The sequence below is a fragment of the Zeugodacus cucurbitae genome, chromosome 2 (assembly GCF_028554725.1).
Source record: "Zeugodacus cucurbitae isolate PBARC_wt_2022May chromosome 2, idZeuCucr1.2, whole genome shotgun sequence".
In the NCBI taxonomy this organism is placed as follows: Eukaryota; Metazoa; Arthropoda; class Insecta; order Diptera; family Tephritidae; genus Zeugodacus; species Zeugodacus cucurbitae.
This window is the reverse complement of record NC_071667.1, coordinates 22,649,784-22,665,271: the sequence shown is the minus strand read 5'-3', so window position 1 is coordinate 22,665,271 and position 15,488 is coordinate 22,649,784. Positions and strand designations below refer to the sequence as shown.

At 37.4% G+C, this 15,488-nt stretch overlaps 1 protein-coding gene across 1 annotated transcript; it reads right to left on the bottom strand.

Moving 5' to 3' along the window:
• Window positions 1–8,318: 8,318 nt before the first annotated feature.
• Window positions 8,319–13,800, bottom strand: LOC105215824 (acyl-CoA synthetase short-chain family member 3, mitochondrial). Its single transcript, XM_011189975.3, has 6 exons — window positions 13,537–13,800; window positions 10,694–10,998; window positions 9,945–10,630; window positions 9,564–9,874; window positions 9,329–9,474; window positions 8,319–9,075 (listed from the first exon to the last, which is right to left on the bottom strand). Exons 1-6 carry the CDS (start codon window positions 13,580–13,582, stop codon window positions 8,554–8,556), a joined length of 2,016 nt encoding a protein of 671 aa, XP_011188277.1. The 5' UTR covers window positions 13,583–13,800; the 3' UTR covers window positions 8,319–8,553.
• Between the last annotated feature and the right edge of the window lie 1,688 nt (window positions 13,801–15,488).

Here is a 15,488-nt window from a genome sequence, read left to right as displayed (position 1 = left end):
GGAAAATCTATATGAGGCCGTCCATTTATGGGTAACATTCTCTTGACATCCTAATCCCACAGCTCGACCGTAGTCGATTCACAATCACCCTAACTTTTCTTATACTACAATTTTTAACCCACCTTCTATATTCACTTTATTTATGAGAAGAACTAGTTAAGATACCGGAATTGTACAAATAATGCATTTATAGTGTAGCATCGTCCAACTAAAAATCGTCTGACATATGAGGACCTTAGTGCTTGTGATCAATTTTTTTTACCGAAATTATCGGTAAATCTCTCAGATATTCTAATGAAATTCAGAGGAGATGTTTGCTTATAATACTCTGTCTCTGTGCCGAAAATCGAGTCAATACTACATTTAGCTTGATGGCGAAAGTGGCAGAAAACAGCCTAGTAATTACCACAGTCTCCAATAAAATTGTGGGTAAAATTGCGTGTTGTCATTCAACTTCCATAACTCGAACTTCTACAACTCGAAGATCTCCAAAACTCGAACTTTTAAATTGGAAATAGCAAATTTCATACAAATTTCCTTCCATAAATCGACCTTTTCGACCAGGGCATATTATACAAAATTTAAATTTTTCTATAGAGGCAGAATTTTAAAAGAGTCTCTCTATATCGTATGGAGGTGAACAATAAATATGATATTACACAAATGGATTGCATAAATCATGTAACAAAGGCATGAGATACAGACGTCAAGAGCCAAACAATAGCAAACTGCAACAAACAAAATTACCGAACATGTTTTAACATATGAACATAAAACTTTATGCGAAGTAAATAAATATAGTAAATCTATATTTTATAGCTTTTTGAAAAATTTTATGTTTTAATTTAAATTCTATAACTCGAAGTTTGTTTGTGGATTATGGTGATTTGAGTTAGAGAAGTTCCACTGTATATTAATGTAATAGTATACGAGACTACACCAAAAATTTTCATTTTTTGTTTGATTCTCTCAAATATGGTTTATATGGCCTAATTTATCATACAACTGAAATATTGAAATTTATCATTGTTATCCCCAAAGCTTACAATGGTTGTGGGCATGACTATCGTGAAATTTTATCCCAATATATCTAACTAGGCTGATGGAGTTATCTTAACCATTTCTCAAGTTATCGCGGGCGCGAATAAAAAATGGCTTCATCGATTTCGCACGTCATTCGGTTATATTAATACCAACATTTACTTTCATCTTTCATCTTATTTTTACTTTGAATTATACCATGAGCAACTTTACCTATGTGGGGGAGTGTGTTTGTATGGATTTGTGCGCAAATTGCAAAGCTTTAAAGTGAAGGGCATTCATAGAAAAAATAAAGTGATGAATTTCGCGTAATCTGTCCTTTATGGCTTTGGGATTTGCATTGAGACAATGCAATTAATTTTGCAAAGAGCGTGTACGGAATACGAGTCGCATACCAAGAGGTAGACTACTTGTCGAAGACAGGCTAAGATAATAGCAAAATCCAAAGAAATAACTGTTTGCACACGTATGGATCGACGAATTTAAAGAATAAGGTTAAATAGTATAAGTTGGTCATTTTGGAATGACATGACAATGACATAAATACATTCAATCAGAAGCTGGTGGGAGTTACCAGCACTCCAACATCTTCCAACTGTTATCCACCATTTATACAATCAACTTAATCAAATTGTTTCAGATATGACAAGATGTTGTGGGTAGTGTATTTCCCACATATGTATGTACATTAACGCGCTTTTATTTATGTACATATGTATAATCTCATTATCTCGCGCTAATGTGTGCATTTAATATCTCACATTCTGTGCGATCTAAATTATATGAACACTCTGTATATACAGATAATATTGTGCATATAATACAAACATATGTACAAAGATGAAAGTTACCATGATTCTAATAGTTGCACTTTTATACCAGCGCACATTACAATTCACAACATTTATTTACTTAAACCAAAGAAAATTACGTTGGTTGAATATTTATAGATATGGTATATATAAATCCACCGAAAAACCGAATCTACAAGAGCGTGCCATTCATTACTTTTTCTTTCAAATTGGCGCCAATTGGAAATACCAAAAGAACCCAGGTCGCTTTCCATCTCTTTCCAATGGAGTGGGGGCCTTCCTCATCCTCTGCTTCCACCAGTGGGTACTTTTTGACTAATCCGGTATGGGTTGAGCCTAACTCGTACAGCTTCATCCATCGTCTGGGGTAAACGCCGTTGCCAATGTTTAAAGGACCATAAATCTTACCAAAACAACGTCAATGGCAGTCCTTGGGTGGATAAAAAATACGGATCCAATCCAGTTATGTTGACCAGAATATCGTGGGAAGCGTTGGTTTTGTCGATCCGTTATTTGACAAAGCGCAATTTCACAATCTGAGCAATTTACAATGAAACTTTTCAGTTTGACCTTTATGTGCTCGGAATTGTAAAGTTACGTTGGCGGTCGGAAGTCTACATTTGTAGCAATTATGTATTTGTATGGAGAACTATGTCAACATATGTACAAAGACACTGGCACGAAGAGTTTTATACTTGAATGCATAGTTATGAAGTAATATATGATTTTTAGATACATGGTTAAGTTGAAAATGTTTAAATATCATTCTTGGTACAACATTTACCCAAAGTATATGTTGTAGCATGTGTGTCACATACAGGTTTTTTACACCAACTGCAAATTTTGCGTGTGGTTTTACGCTTTCCAGCTTCACAATTTTGACAACGAACAGGGTACATAGGTTGAAAGTCGTTAGAAATATCAGGCAAGTGGTTCGCAATAGTTCCGGAAACAGGAGAACTACCGAGTGCCATATCAATAGCCAGGCGTGTTGGAGCATGGCCTAATACTCTTGGATTTTCAGAGCGCTGTTCAATTGCTGGCATGAAAAGCTGTTTTGCAAGGCATCGCAGGAACTTTCGTTGTTTGTCTGTTTGTTGGATATGGTCGTTGTTTTCCGAATATGATATAATGAATCCGGCTAGAACGCTTATATCTAGCATTTTAAAAAACATCAATGTATTTAGCAATTCCTAAAGGCCAACACAAAGTTTTGCGTTTAGTGGAATATGCAGAAAGAATTTTGTCCATTGCATCGACGTCTTTGGTAGCGTTGTAGTCAAGGATATACTGTGGCTTGTTTTTCTTCTCAGGTACAATAGCATTTGTCAAGGGCGTACTGGATAGTAGTATAACAGCTTTTCCCTTTTTTGGCACGTAAGATACCAACGCAACTTTTGATTCGAGAAAGCCAAAAATTGTTGACTGTTCTGCTCGTTTTCGGTCTGCTTTCATTTCATTTGGCACAAATATTTTGTTTTGACGAACAGTACCAAGAAGAGAGAGCCCTTTCGACATCAAATGCCTAGCCAGATTCAATGAAGTAAAAAAAGTTATCACAGATTATGGTTCTTCCGGTGTTTTGCCAAGGGTAAACCAGTCTTTGCACGACATTCTCTCCAAACAATACGCCTTCTATTTGCTCATCGGATCAAATATCGTCTTCTTCAAGTATCATTTCGTTTTCGGCATCAGATTCTTCGGGATTTATACCAGGTGTTACGTAATCATTAGTTGAATCATCAAAATCTAGGCCCTCTTCTGCTTCTTCATCAACCTCACTCAATAGACTCTCAATATGGTTTTGAAGCTACCCTAGCCTGTGTTTACAATTTTCTTTTATATCAACCATATCATAGATATATATGAAAGATACACTTACCGTTTAACGACTCGTTTCGGACGGTTTGAGACATGCCCAAACATATTTATTGTTGTTATGCACCAAGAATTGCTTGAGAAGCAATGCAAAACTGATCACCACAATATGAATATTGAATATAAATCACTGCAAAACCAATTATTGCTATTGCGAAATACGCTGAAAAGTCAGTAACGTAAGCACAGCCTACTTATTCAAAAATCGCATTCAAAAATTTAGAGTTGAGTGAAAAGTGATGTGAATTTTCATACATTTTATATGTTGTCTACATTTGTAGACTAACCACCAGGAGATGATCATTTTGAAAAGTAGGGTCTGGGGGGGTGCTGTAAACTATTTTTTTTACGTGTTAGTGGCCAAAGCTGCTTAGGCTTGATTTTAAGGGAGCTACTGAAAATTTCGGACCATGTCGTTATAAAAAAAAAATTTTATTCAACTTTTTCTGCAAAAATGCTACAAATGTAGACTACCGAGCTTCTAAGATGAGACCCCGTTTAAATCATATCATATCATATAAGAATATATCCATTAATTATTTTCTAACCCCTTGAGGGGAGATTCGAAAATAAATTTTCTATGCATCGTGGCTTAACAAAAGGCAAGACGAGTTTACTTATTTAGTCCTATTTTACCAAACAAAAATAATACTTAATAATTTGGTCGTTAGTTTTCATTACATTCTTCTTCTTCTTGACTGGCGTAGACACCGCTTACGCGGTTAAAGCCGAGTCCAAAACAGCGCGCCATGTATCCCTCCTTCTGGCAGTTTGGCGCCAATTGGTTATTCCAAGCGAAGCCAGGTCCCTCTCCACCTGGTCCTTCCATCGGAGTGGAGGTCTCCCTCTTCCTCTGCTTCCACCAGCAGGTACTGCATCGAATACTTTCAGAGCTGGAGCACCTTCATCCATTCGAACAACATGTCCTAGCCAGCGTAGCCGCTGTTTTTTTATACGCTGGACTATGTCTATGTCGTCGAATAACACATATAGCTCATCGTTCCATCGTCTGCGGTATTCGCCGTTGCCAATTCTTAAGGGACCATAAATCTTCCGCAAAACCTTTCTCTCGAAAACTCCTAGTGCCGTCTCATCGGATGTTGACATCGTCCACGCTTCTGCACCGTAAAGTAGGACGGGGATGATGAGAGATTTGTAGAGTTTGGTTTTTGTTCGTCGAGAGAGGACTTTACTTTTCAATTGCCTACTTAGTCCATAGTAGCACCTGTTGGCAAGAGTGATTCTGCGTTGGATTTCCAGGCTGACATTGTTATTGCTGTTAATGCTGGTTCCCAGGTAGACGAAATTATCTACAACTTCAAAGTTATGACTGTCAACTGTGACGTGGGAGCCAAGACGCGAATGCGCTGACTGTTTGTTTGACGACAGGAGATATTTCGTCTTTTCCTCATTCACCACCAGACCCATACGCTTCGCTTCCTTATCCAGTCTGGAGAAAGCAGAACTAACGGCGCGGGTGTTGTTTCCAATGATATCGATATCATCGGCGTACACCAGTAGCTGTACACTCTTATAGAAGATTGTACCTTCTCTGTTTAGCTCTGCAGCTCGTATTATTTTCTCCAGCATCAGGTTAAAGAAATCACACGAGAGTGAGTAACCTTGTCTGAAACCTCGTCTGGTATCGAACGGCTCGGAGAGGTCCTTCCCGATCCTGACGGAGCTTTTGGTGTTGCTCAACGTCAGCTTACACAGCCGTATTAGTTTTGCGGGGATACCAAATTCAGACATCGCTGCATAAAGGCAGCTCCTTTTCGTGCTGTCGAAAGCAGTTTTAAAGTCGACAAAGAGATGGTGTGTGTCGATCCTATTTTCACGGGTCTTCTCCAAAATTTGGCGCATGGTGAATATCTGGTCTGTTGTTGATTTTCCAGGTCTAAAGCCACACTGATAAGGTCCAATCAGTTTGTTGACGGTGGGCTTTAGTCTTTCACACAATACGCTCGACAGAACCTTATACGCGATGTTGAGGAGGCTTATCCCACGGTAATTGGCGCAAATTGTGGGGTCTCCCTTTTTGTGTATTGGGCAGAGTACACTGAGATTCCAATCGTCGGGCATGCTTTCTTCCGACCATATTCTGCAAAGAAGCTGATGCAAGCACCTTATCAGCTCTTCGCCGCCGTATTTGAATAGCTCGGCCGGTAATCCATCAGCACCCGCCGCCTTATTGTTCTTCAAGCGGGTAATTGCTATTCGAATTTCTTCACGGTCGGGCAATGGAACATCTGCTCCATCGTCGTCGATTGGGGAATCGGGTTCGCCATCTCCTGGTGTTGTACTTTCACTGCCATTCAGCAGACTGGAGAAGTGTTCCCTCCACAAACTCAGTATACTCTGGTCATCAATAACTAGATCACCTCTGGGGGTCCTACAGGAGTGTGCTCCGGTCTTGAAACCTTCAGTTAGTCGCCGGATCTTTTCGTAAAATTTTCGAGCATTACCCCTGCCGGCCAGCTTGTCAAGCTCTTCATACTCACGCATTTCGGCCTCTTTCTTTTTTTGTCTGCAAATGCGTCTCGCTTCCCTCTTCAGCTCTCGGTATCTTTCCCATCCCGCATCATTACATTGTTGACAAGAAAATCGATTACGAATAACAAAGGTCAGAATCCACAAGAAATGTTTGTTCGCAACTACTAACAAAGAGAAGTCAAGTCCAGCGAACCAAAATATAGCAGTTATGAGCCTTAAAGCATGCAGTCCGAATCAATAAACATTTTTACTTATGGAATTATTCAAAACTGTACTAAATGTTAATAGAATACGGCATCATAATGGAAAAAGGCTAAGCTTCACATATTTAATTGAAATTATTTGCTGAGCAAATTGGCTTCATAATGGCATTTTCAAATGAATTGAGTACTGTTATAAAAACTGTATATTTGAAATCCACCCGAAAACTAAAATAATGACACACTCCACAATAAAAAAAAGAAAATGAAACATCCATAGGAATCTATTACTGTTCAGTTTAATTCTACGACTTTTACCAGTAGGATAATTATAGACACAGACCTTTATGATGCGAAGAAGCTTTATAATTCTCCACCACCTTTTGAACGAACCATTACAAACGAAAACTATAGAAGCTCAGTTATACCGGCGCATAGACTCCCTTATTTATTTCATATTTAATTATTTTCTTTTTGCATCATTCTTGATGCACTTAATGTATGCTCATATGTCAAATATGTACAATCGTTTATGTATACATATACATATAAAGTATTCATATAGAAATTCTAAAAACCTACTTCCAATCAACTACCAACTAAGACGTGTGTGTCCAAGTGATAATAGTTTCATTGACGTTTAAAATTTGCCCACACGCTGTCGTCGGCATATTTTATGTAAATACAAAATGTAGTGCTTTACATACAAACACATACACACTATTATGTAAGTGGGCATTCGCGTCAAAATCAATCAAAAATCATTGGAATGTATAGGGAATTTGCATAAACAAATTGCAATTCTCGCCGCTACATCAACTGCAGCCAACGTAGTGCCTAGTTCATCACGCATAAGCATTACGGGTATTTAGCCGGCATATGTCCCATGTGATGAGGGCGAAATTTTCCAGAAACGTTAATTCCGTCAATATCGCGGTTGTTGTCATTTTACGCATAATACGTGTAAATTAAATTTGTCAATATGTTACACTGCAGGAAAAATGGGAATAATAAATATTTTATACAAATCACATAACTATTCATTAGGACAGCAGGAGATTTTGAAAGGGAGCAATGTGGGGGTTAACGTAGCACAGATCTGGTTGTGGTCCAACCATAAATCGCATAAACTATCTAGGCGATAGATACGGTTGATATTGAGTTATAGTCCTAGTTATATAATTTTCAATAATATAGGTAGGATATTATAGAAATCAATATGTTAATTAATTTCTCATGAAATGTTCAATATGGCACATGGAATCGGAACCACATGGCATATTATTTATTTAAAAAACATCGACACTACTGTACTACTAAAACCTTGCCAGAAATGCACTCCGATTATTTTTCATAACCAGACTAGTCAACTAAAGATCCTGTAAACGATATGGTTGTATATAGTGCACATATGAAAGAGTAAATCATTGTATGAATTTCTACAATTTTTGGAGTACCAACCCATTTCGTGGGATCTTCTTATTTGCTCTTATTTGTTGAATTACTCTTAACCACAAAGTCAGTTTTTCAGAAAAATAATGGCAGTAACAACCCTCTAAGTGGAAGTGCAAATTTCCAACCAAACACCATGCTTCTCGATCGATATTCTACATCAATACAACTTCGATAAAAACCCGATACTGTTATTTTAACGACCTAAGAACGCCACATACATTAATAAACCAATATGGAATATAAACTATCCACAAAATTTGTAATATGCTTTCCTGGATTATACGAGTATTAAGATTTTGTTTCTATATTTATATGATAGTTCTACTTAATGATGTCATTGTCGCTCAAGAACGTTCCTACAATCACTTCAAGGATAGTAAGGATAATTGAACGTAACTGAATAAAGCAAAAGATTATAGACAGATCAGAATTTCCAAAATATATTTGTACGATAATAATGATTTATTTGTAGAATCCCTTATACTTATTACAGCAAACACAACTACATTAAAGACTCCTTGTTTTATTAAATTAAAACATAAGAAAACGAATTCAACTTCGTTTATGTTACGTTTATGCTCGTTCTACATTATCGTACACAAAAACTACTTCAAAGTTATATTAACGGTTTTAACATATGTATGTACTAATCTTTGGTTACCGCTGAATTCCTTTTAATTCTCTGAAATATTTTTAGTAGTCAATGTGGGATCCGGCGCATTCATTGCGTAACCCAAAGTTTGTAATGCTCGTCGCAAGTCAGTAAACACCGTCGGATCTTCAATTGTGGATGGCAATTCGACCAACTGATTCTTTGCGAAATCCGCCATTACTTGGCGCATCGTCTTGCCCGACCGTGTACGTGGCAATGCCCCCACAGGCGCCACTAAGCGAAAAGCGGCAATGGGCCCCACAACATCACGTATAATTTTAACGATTTCTGCAGAGAGTTTAGCGCCAGTCCTCTTACTGTTATCCTTTGGTATATAAAGACAGAGTGGTACTTGTCCTTTGGTCGCTTCTGGCACGCCGAATACAGCGGCATCAACTATATCGGGATGACGTAGCACCGCATCTTCTAAACTGGATGTTGAAATACGATGACCAGCCACATTTATAACGTCATCGTCACGTGCCGTGACAAAAATATAATCGTTTTCATCCCTATAACCAGCATCCATTGTGTCGTAGTAGCCCTGAAATGGAAAAACAGTATAACAAAATATTTTATACAATTTTTTTTATATTAAGAAATTTGTAGTTCTCAGCTTGTTATTTAACTGGTGTCTCCAATTTTGAGGACTTCCAAATTGAGCACTACAGTTTATAACCTTAAGACCGCACACAGAGTTATTAGCTTGAGCATAAGTTCAAAAGAGGTAATCAAGGCAAGAAATCAGCCGGTTAAACACTTCAGATTATTAGATTTCTTCATAAACAATGTCTCACCGGGTATTTCTGGAAGTAAGTTTTCTTGAACAGCTCGTCATTTTTGTAAAGTGTCGACATGAATCCAGGTGGAAGTGGCAATTTCAAAGCGATGCGACCTAATTTCGCTGTCTCACATTCCTCACCATTGGGTTTTAGGACCTTAACTGTAAGATTAAAGAACAGGTCGTAAATACAGATAAATTGGCAAAAGGGTTTAACCTATCGAGAAGAAGTACAATTATTTTATACTTACTATTGTAACCTAGGAATGGTAAGCCAGTTGAGTATTTTGGCGGGTTCAGACTATGTTTGAAACCGGTACATGTTGCGGTAATGGGCGAGCCGGTCTCGGTTTGCCACCAATGATTCAGTATAGGAACTTTGAAAACGCGTTCCATCCAGCTCTTTGTCTCCATATCGCAGTGTTCACCAGCAATGAATACGTTGCGCAGAGATTTAAGAGAATACTTTTTTCCATGTTTAACTTCTGGATCAGCACGACGTATAACGCGGAATGCAGTTGGTACAGAAAAGAGCGCATTGACGCGATGTTGTTCTATAATTCTGTAGAAGTAGTGATTTGTTAGCAAAAAACTAGCCACAGCAATGTATATTATTATTTAATGAACCGTACCTGAAGTACTGGCCCGGATCGGGTGTACGATCTGGTTTACCCTCATACATCACGCTTGTTGCACCAAGTAATAGTGGACCATAACACATATAGGAATGTCCAACAACCCAACCCAAGTCCGAAGCACCCCACCACACATCAGAAGGATTAATGCCGTAGATCTTTTGAATTGTATATATCAGTGACACTAAATGACCACCCGTTGGTCGTTGCACACCTTTCGGTTTGTCCGTGGTACCCGACGTGTAGAGTATATAAAGTGGATCATTAGCCTCGACGGGCACACAATCGATCGGTTGACCCAAATGTTGTACTGACTCCCACAACATATCGGTTTTCCAATTCAAATTGCCGCTACGTAAAATATTATCACGTATATATACGATATTGCAAATCGGTTTCCATTCTGACATTTCAACAGCTGCATGTAATATATCTAAGTAGGGTACAACCTTATTTGGTTCAACACCACAGTTCGCCGAGAGTATAAATTTCGGTTCAGCATGTTCAATACGCATGCAAAGTTCGCTGGCTGCAAACCCACCAAATACCACGGAATGCACAGCACCGAGTCGCACCGTGGCTAACATGGCGACAATCGCTTCGGGTATCAAAGGCATGTAGATAACAACGCGATCGCCCTTCTTCAGTCCCAAATGTGCGAGACCGCCGGCAAAAACACTAACCTAAAACAGATTAAGAAAATAAGTTTAATAAAAAATAGTAATTGAAGGAACCATGTAAAGTACCTCATCATAGAGCTCTTGGTAGGTGACATGACGCACAGTATTAGTCAATGGACTATCGTAAATTAACGCCACTTTATTGCCATTGCCATTGAGTACATGCCGATCCACAGCATTATAGCAAGCATTCACATAACCACCACAATACCACTTCGTAAATGGTGGATTACTGTTATCCATAACACGATCCCATGGCTTATGCCAATCGATTAAACGTCCGAGCTCACCCCAGAATTCCACAGGATTTGAAATGGACCGGTTATAAGCGTCCATATAAACTGGATCGTGTGCGTCACTTACTAGTTCACCTGGAATGAAATCAAAGTTTCTTATATTAAAAACCAAACAGTATTTAATGATTTATGCTACACTCTACACTAAGCAGACTGACAGAGCAATACATTTCTGTTTCCACAACAGGCGGTTTTGCGTTACCGGAAAGGTCCCAGAGTTTTCAAAATTATTAGGAAATGTTTACTGCCACTACAAACAACAATAATAAGTTCCACTGTTTCCCTCAATGTATAAAGGTGAAACGTTCGTATAAAGTATGAGTAATTTATGGTTTATAGTAAGACATCAGAATTCAATTACGAGTTCGCGAGTTCATTAGCCACGTCTTATTGAACTCGCTTTTTAAATAGGAAATCAAAAGCCATGCATTTGCTTAAGAAATAACGAGATCAAAGCATATTGTACATACATATGTACATTGATATGTACCCCGGCTCGTAGCATTATGCAAATTTTTTTAATTTCATTCAAATGACAGTATAGCAATATGTCTAAGCGTTAAAGCACTTTGGAGTATTTATTTAGTCAAATGTACACTATATTACATAAAATCGACTCAAATTGATTGTATTTTATTTGGAAAGCAAAACAATATGTATGTCTAAAGGTATAAATATGTATACTAATCTAGAGAGTAGTTTGAAGATATATAAGAGCATAGACGACATATCGCTTTCTTTTTCAAATCATTTATATTTAGAATTGTTTTAGTTGATACCTTTCAAGTAGCATTTCTTGAACTCTGCTTATCATTAGTTATCACACTCGATTTTTACAAATTAGTTAATAAATTTTCTTTTTTAAGCCACAGCAGTTTGTCTGACAATTTAATATTTTCCCTCGGCCGATATTGGTATTCACGACAGAGGAATAAATTGAAATATATCGGTAGCTTTTCATAGCAACAGAATGCTATTATGTGTCCGTGGGGTCTCTTAAGCAATTAGCTCATAAAATATTAAGAACTAACTGTGGTTTCATATAGAAAATAGTTTACTCTGAATTTCTCATTTCATTTTACTAACTCCTCCTAAAACATGTGAATACGCCAACGATAATAAATTCAAAAACATAAGCAATATAACGGTCTAAAAATGTGTGTTTCTTTCACCTTACCACGTGACGTCTGTACATAGGTTGGTCATTTAAATTTCACTTAAATGAAATGAAATGAAATGTGAAACGTCTGAATAATTAAGTTGTTGGTTAATTATTCGTTTATGTTAACTTACTAACTCATTGCAAACACACGGCAGTGTTACATGTACAGGCATGCAGACGTACATACATACATATATAGACGATCACCTGTTGTTTAGCTAAGAACAGTTTCACATTCTAAATAAAAATATAACCTTTTGACCATTAAAACAAAAACAAAATTTCGCATTTCATTAAAAAATTATCACCATAAAACTAACAGCATATTTAAATTTAAACAGTTAATCCAAATGGGTTCAGAAGTACACACATGTTTTTGAGTAGCTTAAAAAAAAAACATTTTTAGTGTTTTAGTCAATGACCGACGCAATGTCAATTAAGTGTGTGCCTAACACACGATATGTTAAGTTCATATCCGTTCAGATAACATCTTCCTTCAAAAAAGGCTAATCGTAAACGACTGAAAGCCTTCTCCATTTGTTAAGAGAACGAGATCCTTAATGAAGTAGTCTCGGTGAAATATAAATTCAGATGATTATGCTAAGATGGGTCACAACTATAAGTGGAGCTAAAACAATTACTGTAGTGATAAAATCACGTCAGTGACCAACGTCTTATCTTAAGTTAAATTATATGATCCTGGGAGACTTTAAAATTATCTTAACAAAACCCTAACCTAATAATTTTCAGAATTTGAAAGGGTTGGGGCTTTGAGTACCAGAAAAAGACACTGTAAATGAAATCAGCAATTGCAATTCGTAAAACTTAACATATTGACTTCTTAATACTTTCAAGATCTTTAGCTGCTGAAATTCTACTATTTATGTCTACAGGATTACGATCGGCAGTTAGTAAATTCGATTTTTCTAAAAAGGTTCTGTTTTGTTGCAAAAAAGCATCGAAATTATTTTCGACACTTATTTAAATTAAGAGAATTATGACCAAAAGCGTCTAAAAAGCTTGATCATCCTTTCACAATGTTTGAGAACTGCTTTTTACTTCATTTATTCACTTCACTTTTCAATCGATGATTAAGCTGTTGCTGTTTCTTTCTTTATGATTTTTTATGGGTAGACTATTCTTCAAATAATCATTTTGCAAAATATGTAAAATACGTCAGTAAATTCTTTTGATTTTTAACAGTTTTCTCTTAAACCTTTTGAATTTGCTACATAGTTTCTTTGATATAGTATTATCCTTTGCTGAATATTTGTATCAACTGTATTATTAGATTAGATAGAATCTTTAGGTCTTATACAGCCGTTTGTCACTTCTTACTCTTAATACGCTTGTTGACATTAATCACCGTTAACTAAAACAGTAACACGCTGTATTTAAATAGGGTTTGAATGGATAAGTAAGAGAGTATATATTTACATATATCTACTTACCCTGCAAGGTGTTGGAGCCACTTGTGTGTACTTTATCGCCAGCCATTTTATTTGCTTGCAATTTAGAAACCGTTATTAAAATGCTTGAAAATTTTTAATTTTTAATTAAATAATTTTTCATTCAATTAAATTTTTACAGTTATTATTAGATCCTTTTTCACTGTTTCGAAAACACTTATCTCCGCGAGGTCCCTGCTTTTTCGGTTTCCTATTCCACACACAGCCGTTGCCTTGAGTTGTTCAAGTCAAACTGAATTCGAGTTTTGAAACACTTATGCATTCTTAAGCAACGAATAAAAAGAACAAGCATGTCACGTAAAAGTGATTTTCTAACGCACACACACGCATACAACGCATTTAAATACGAAATAGGGTTATGTGAATAATTATACTAACTTCTGATGTATGTACATATGTATATTGACTGAATACGAATTCCTTCACTCGAGGCATCCACGGTGCGTTAGTAGTGCTTTTAATTAGGCATAAAACTGCATACAAAAATATTTATAAGTGTTTAATTTCTGAATTTTTAAAGATATTGCCTGCTACTAGTGACTTATATATTTTTGTTAAGCCTGGGGATAGAATATTTTATTATTTCAAGAATGTCTGAGTACATGTAAGATTTTGTCGTGCAATTACGTAATTTTCAAAAGGCTTGACCATGCCTACATATATACATACATAGGTACGCACATATATAGTATACGTATAATGAATTTAACTAGCACATTACAAGTATAGCACGAAAATACGAAACCTTGATGGGGATCGGAGTGTTGTACGCCTTACTACATATAGCAACCGTGGAGTTAGCTGGAAGGAACATGGCTAAAACTGCTGAGTTTTTAGAGGAGTGCGTGTCTCGAAGCTATTGAATCATCACCATGTCGCTGGTAACAGCTTCTCTACCCTTATTCCTTCAAGGGACGTTTAAATGGGAAGGAATCGCTGGATGAGAGGCCCGGTGAGCTTCTTCACAAATGGGTCGAATGAGGGAAAAGTAAGTGGGGGAGTTTTTCGGGAACCTCGCTTCAACCTTAGTTTTAAGCTTCCCGACTATTGCAACGTTTTTCAAGCGGAAGTGGCTGTTAAGGCAGTGGTGGTTCGGAGCCAAGAAACATTTAGAGAAATGACCATTCACTTTGATAGTAGAGTGACAATGCTAGCCTTGAGTTCACTGACTATGCGGTCAAGGAAGATTGAATGCTTATCTTCACTATCACACAACATCCGATGAGACGATTCTTGGGGTTTTCAAGAGAAAGGTCTTGCGCAAGATTTATGGTCCTCTAAACATTGGCAACGGCGAATACCGCAGACGAATGAACGATGCGCTGTACGATTTATACGACGACATTGACATATTTCAGCGAATAAAAAGACAGCGGCTACGCTGGCTAGGTCATGTTGTACGGATGGAAGAAAACACTCCAGCTCTGAAAGTATTCGATGCAGTACCCGCTGGAGGAAGCCGCGGAAGAGGACGACCTCCACTCCGGTGGAAAGGCCAAGTGCAAAGTGACCTGGCTTCACTTGGTGTTTCCAGTTGGCGCCAAAAAGCAAAAAGGAGGAAAGAGTGGCGCGCTCTGGTGGATTCGGCTATAATCGCTTAAAGCGGTTCCTACGCCAAATATATATATATATATATATCTTCACTATCAGCGGCATCATTATACTTTTCGATTAAACAGGTCAGGGTTCCTGGCCAGTGCGGAACCACAGTAAATTGTAATGCTGATGAGCTTGCAAGATCAGGTTCATCTGACTCACTAATACTAGCATGGAAACATATAGGAGCACCATTGTCCTATTGCAGTTTAATACTGGACAGTTGAGCAAGCGCTGTTTAGTCACTAGCAGTTGCGCTTTCCCCAATTCTTCTGGCCTAAGGTGAATCGCAGGAGGTCTTCCGCGGAGGAGCTCCTCTATCCTTAGTCGTAGGGTTT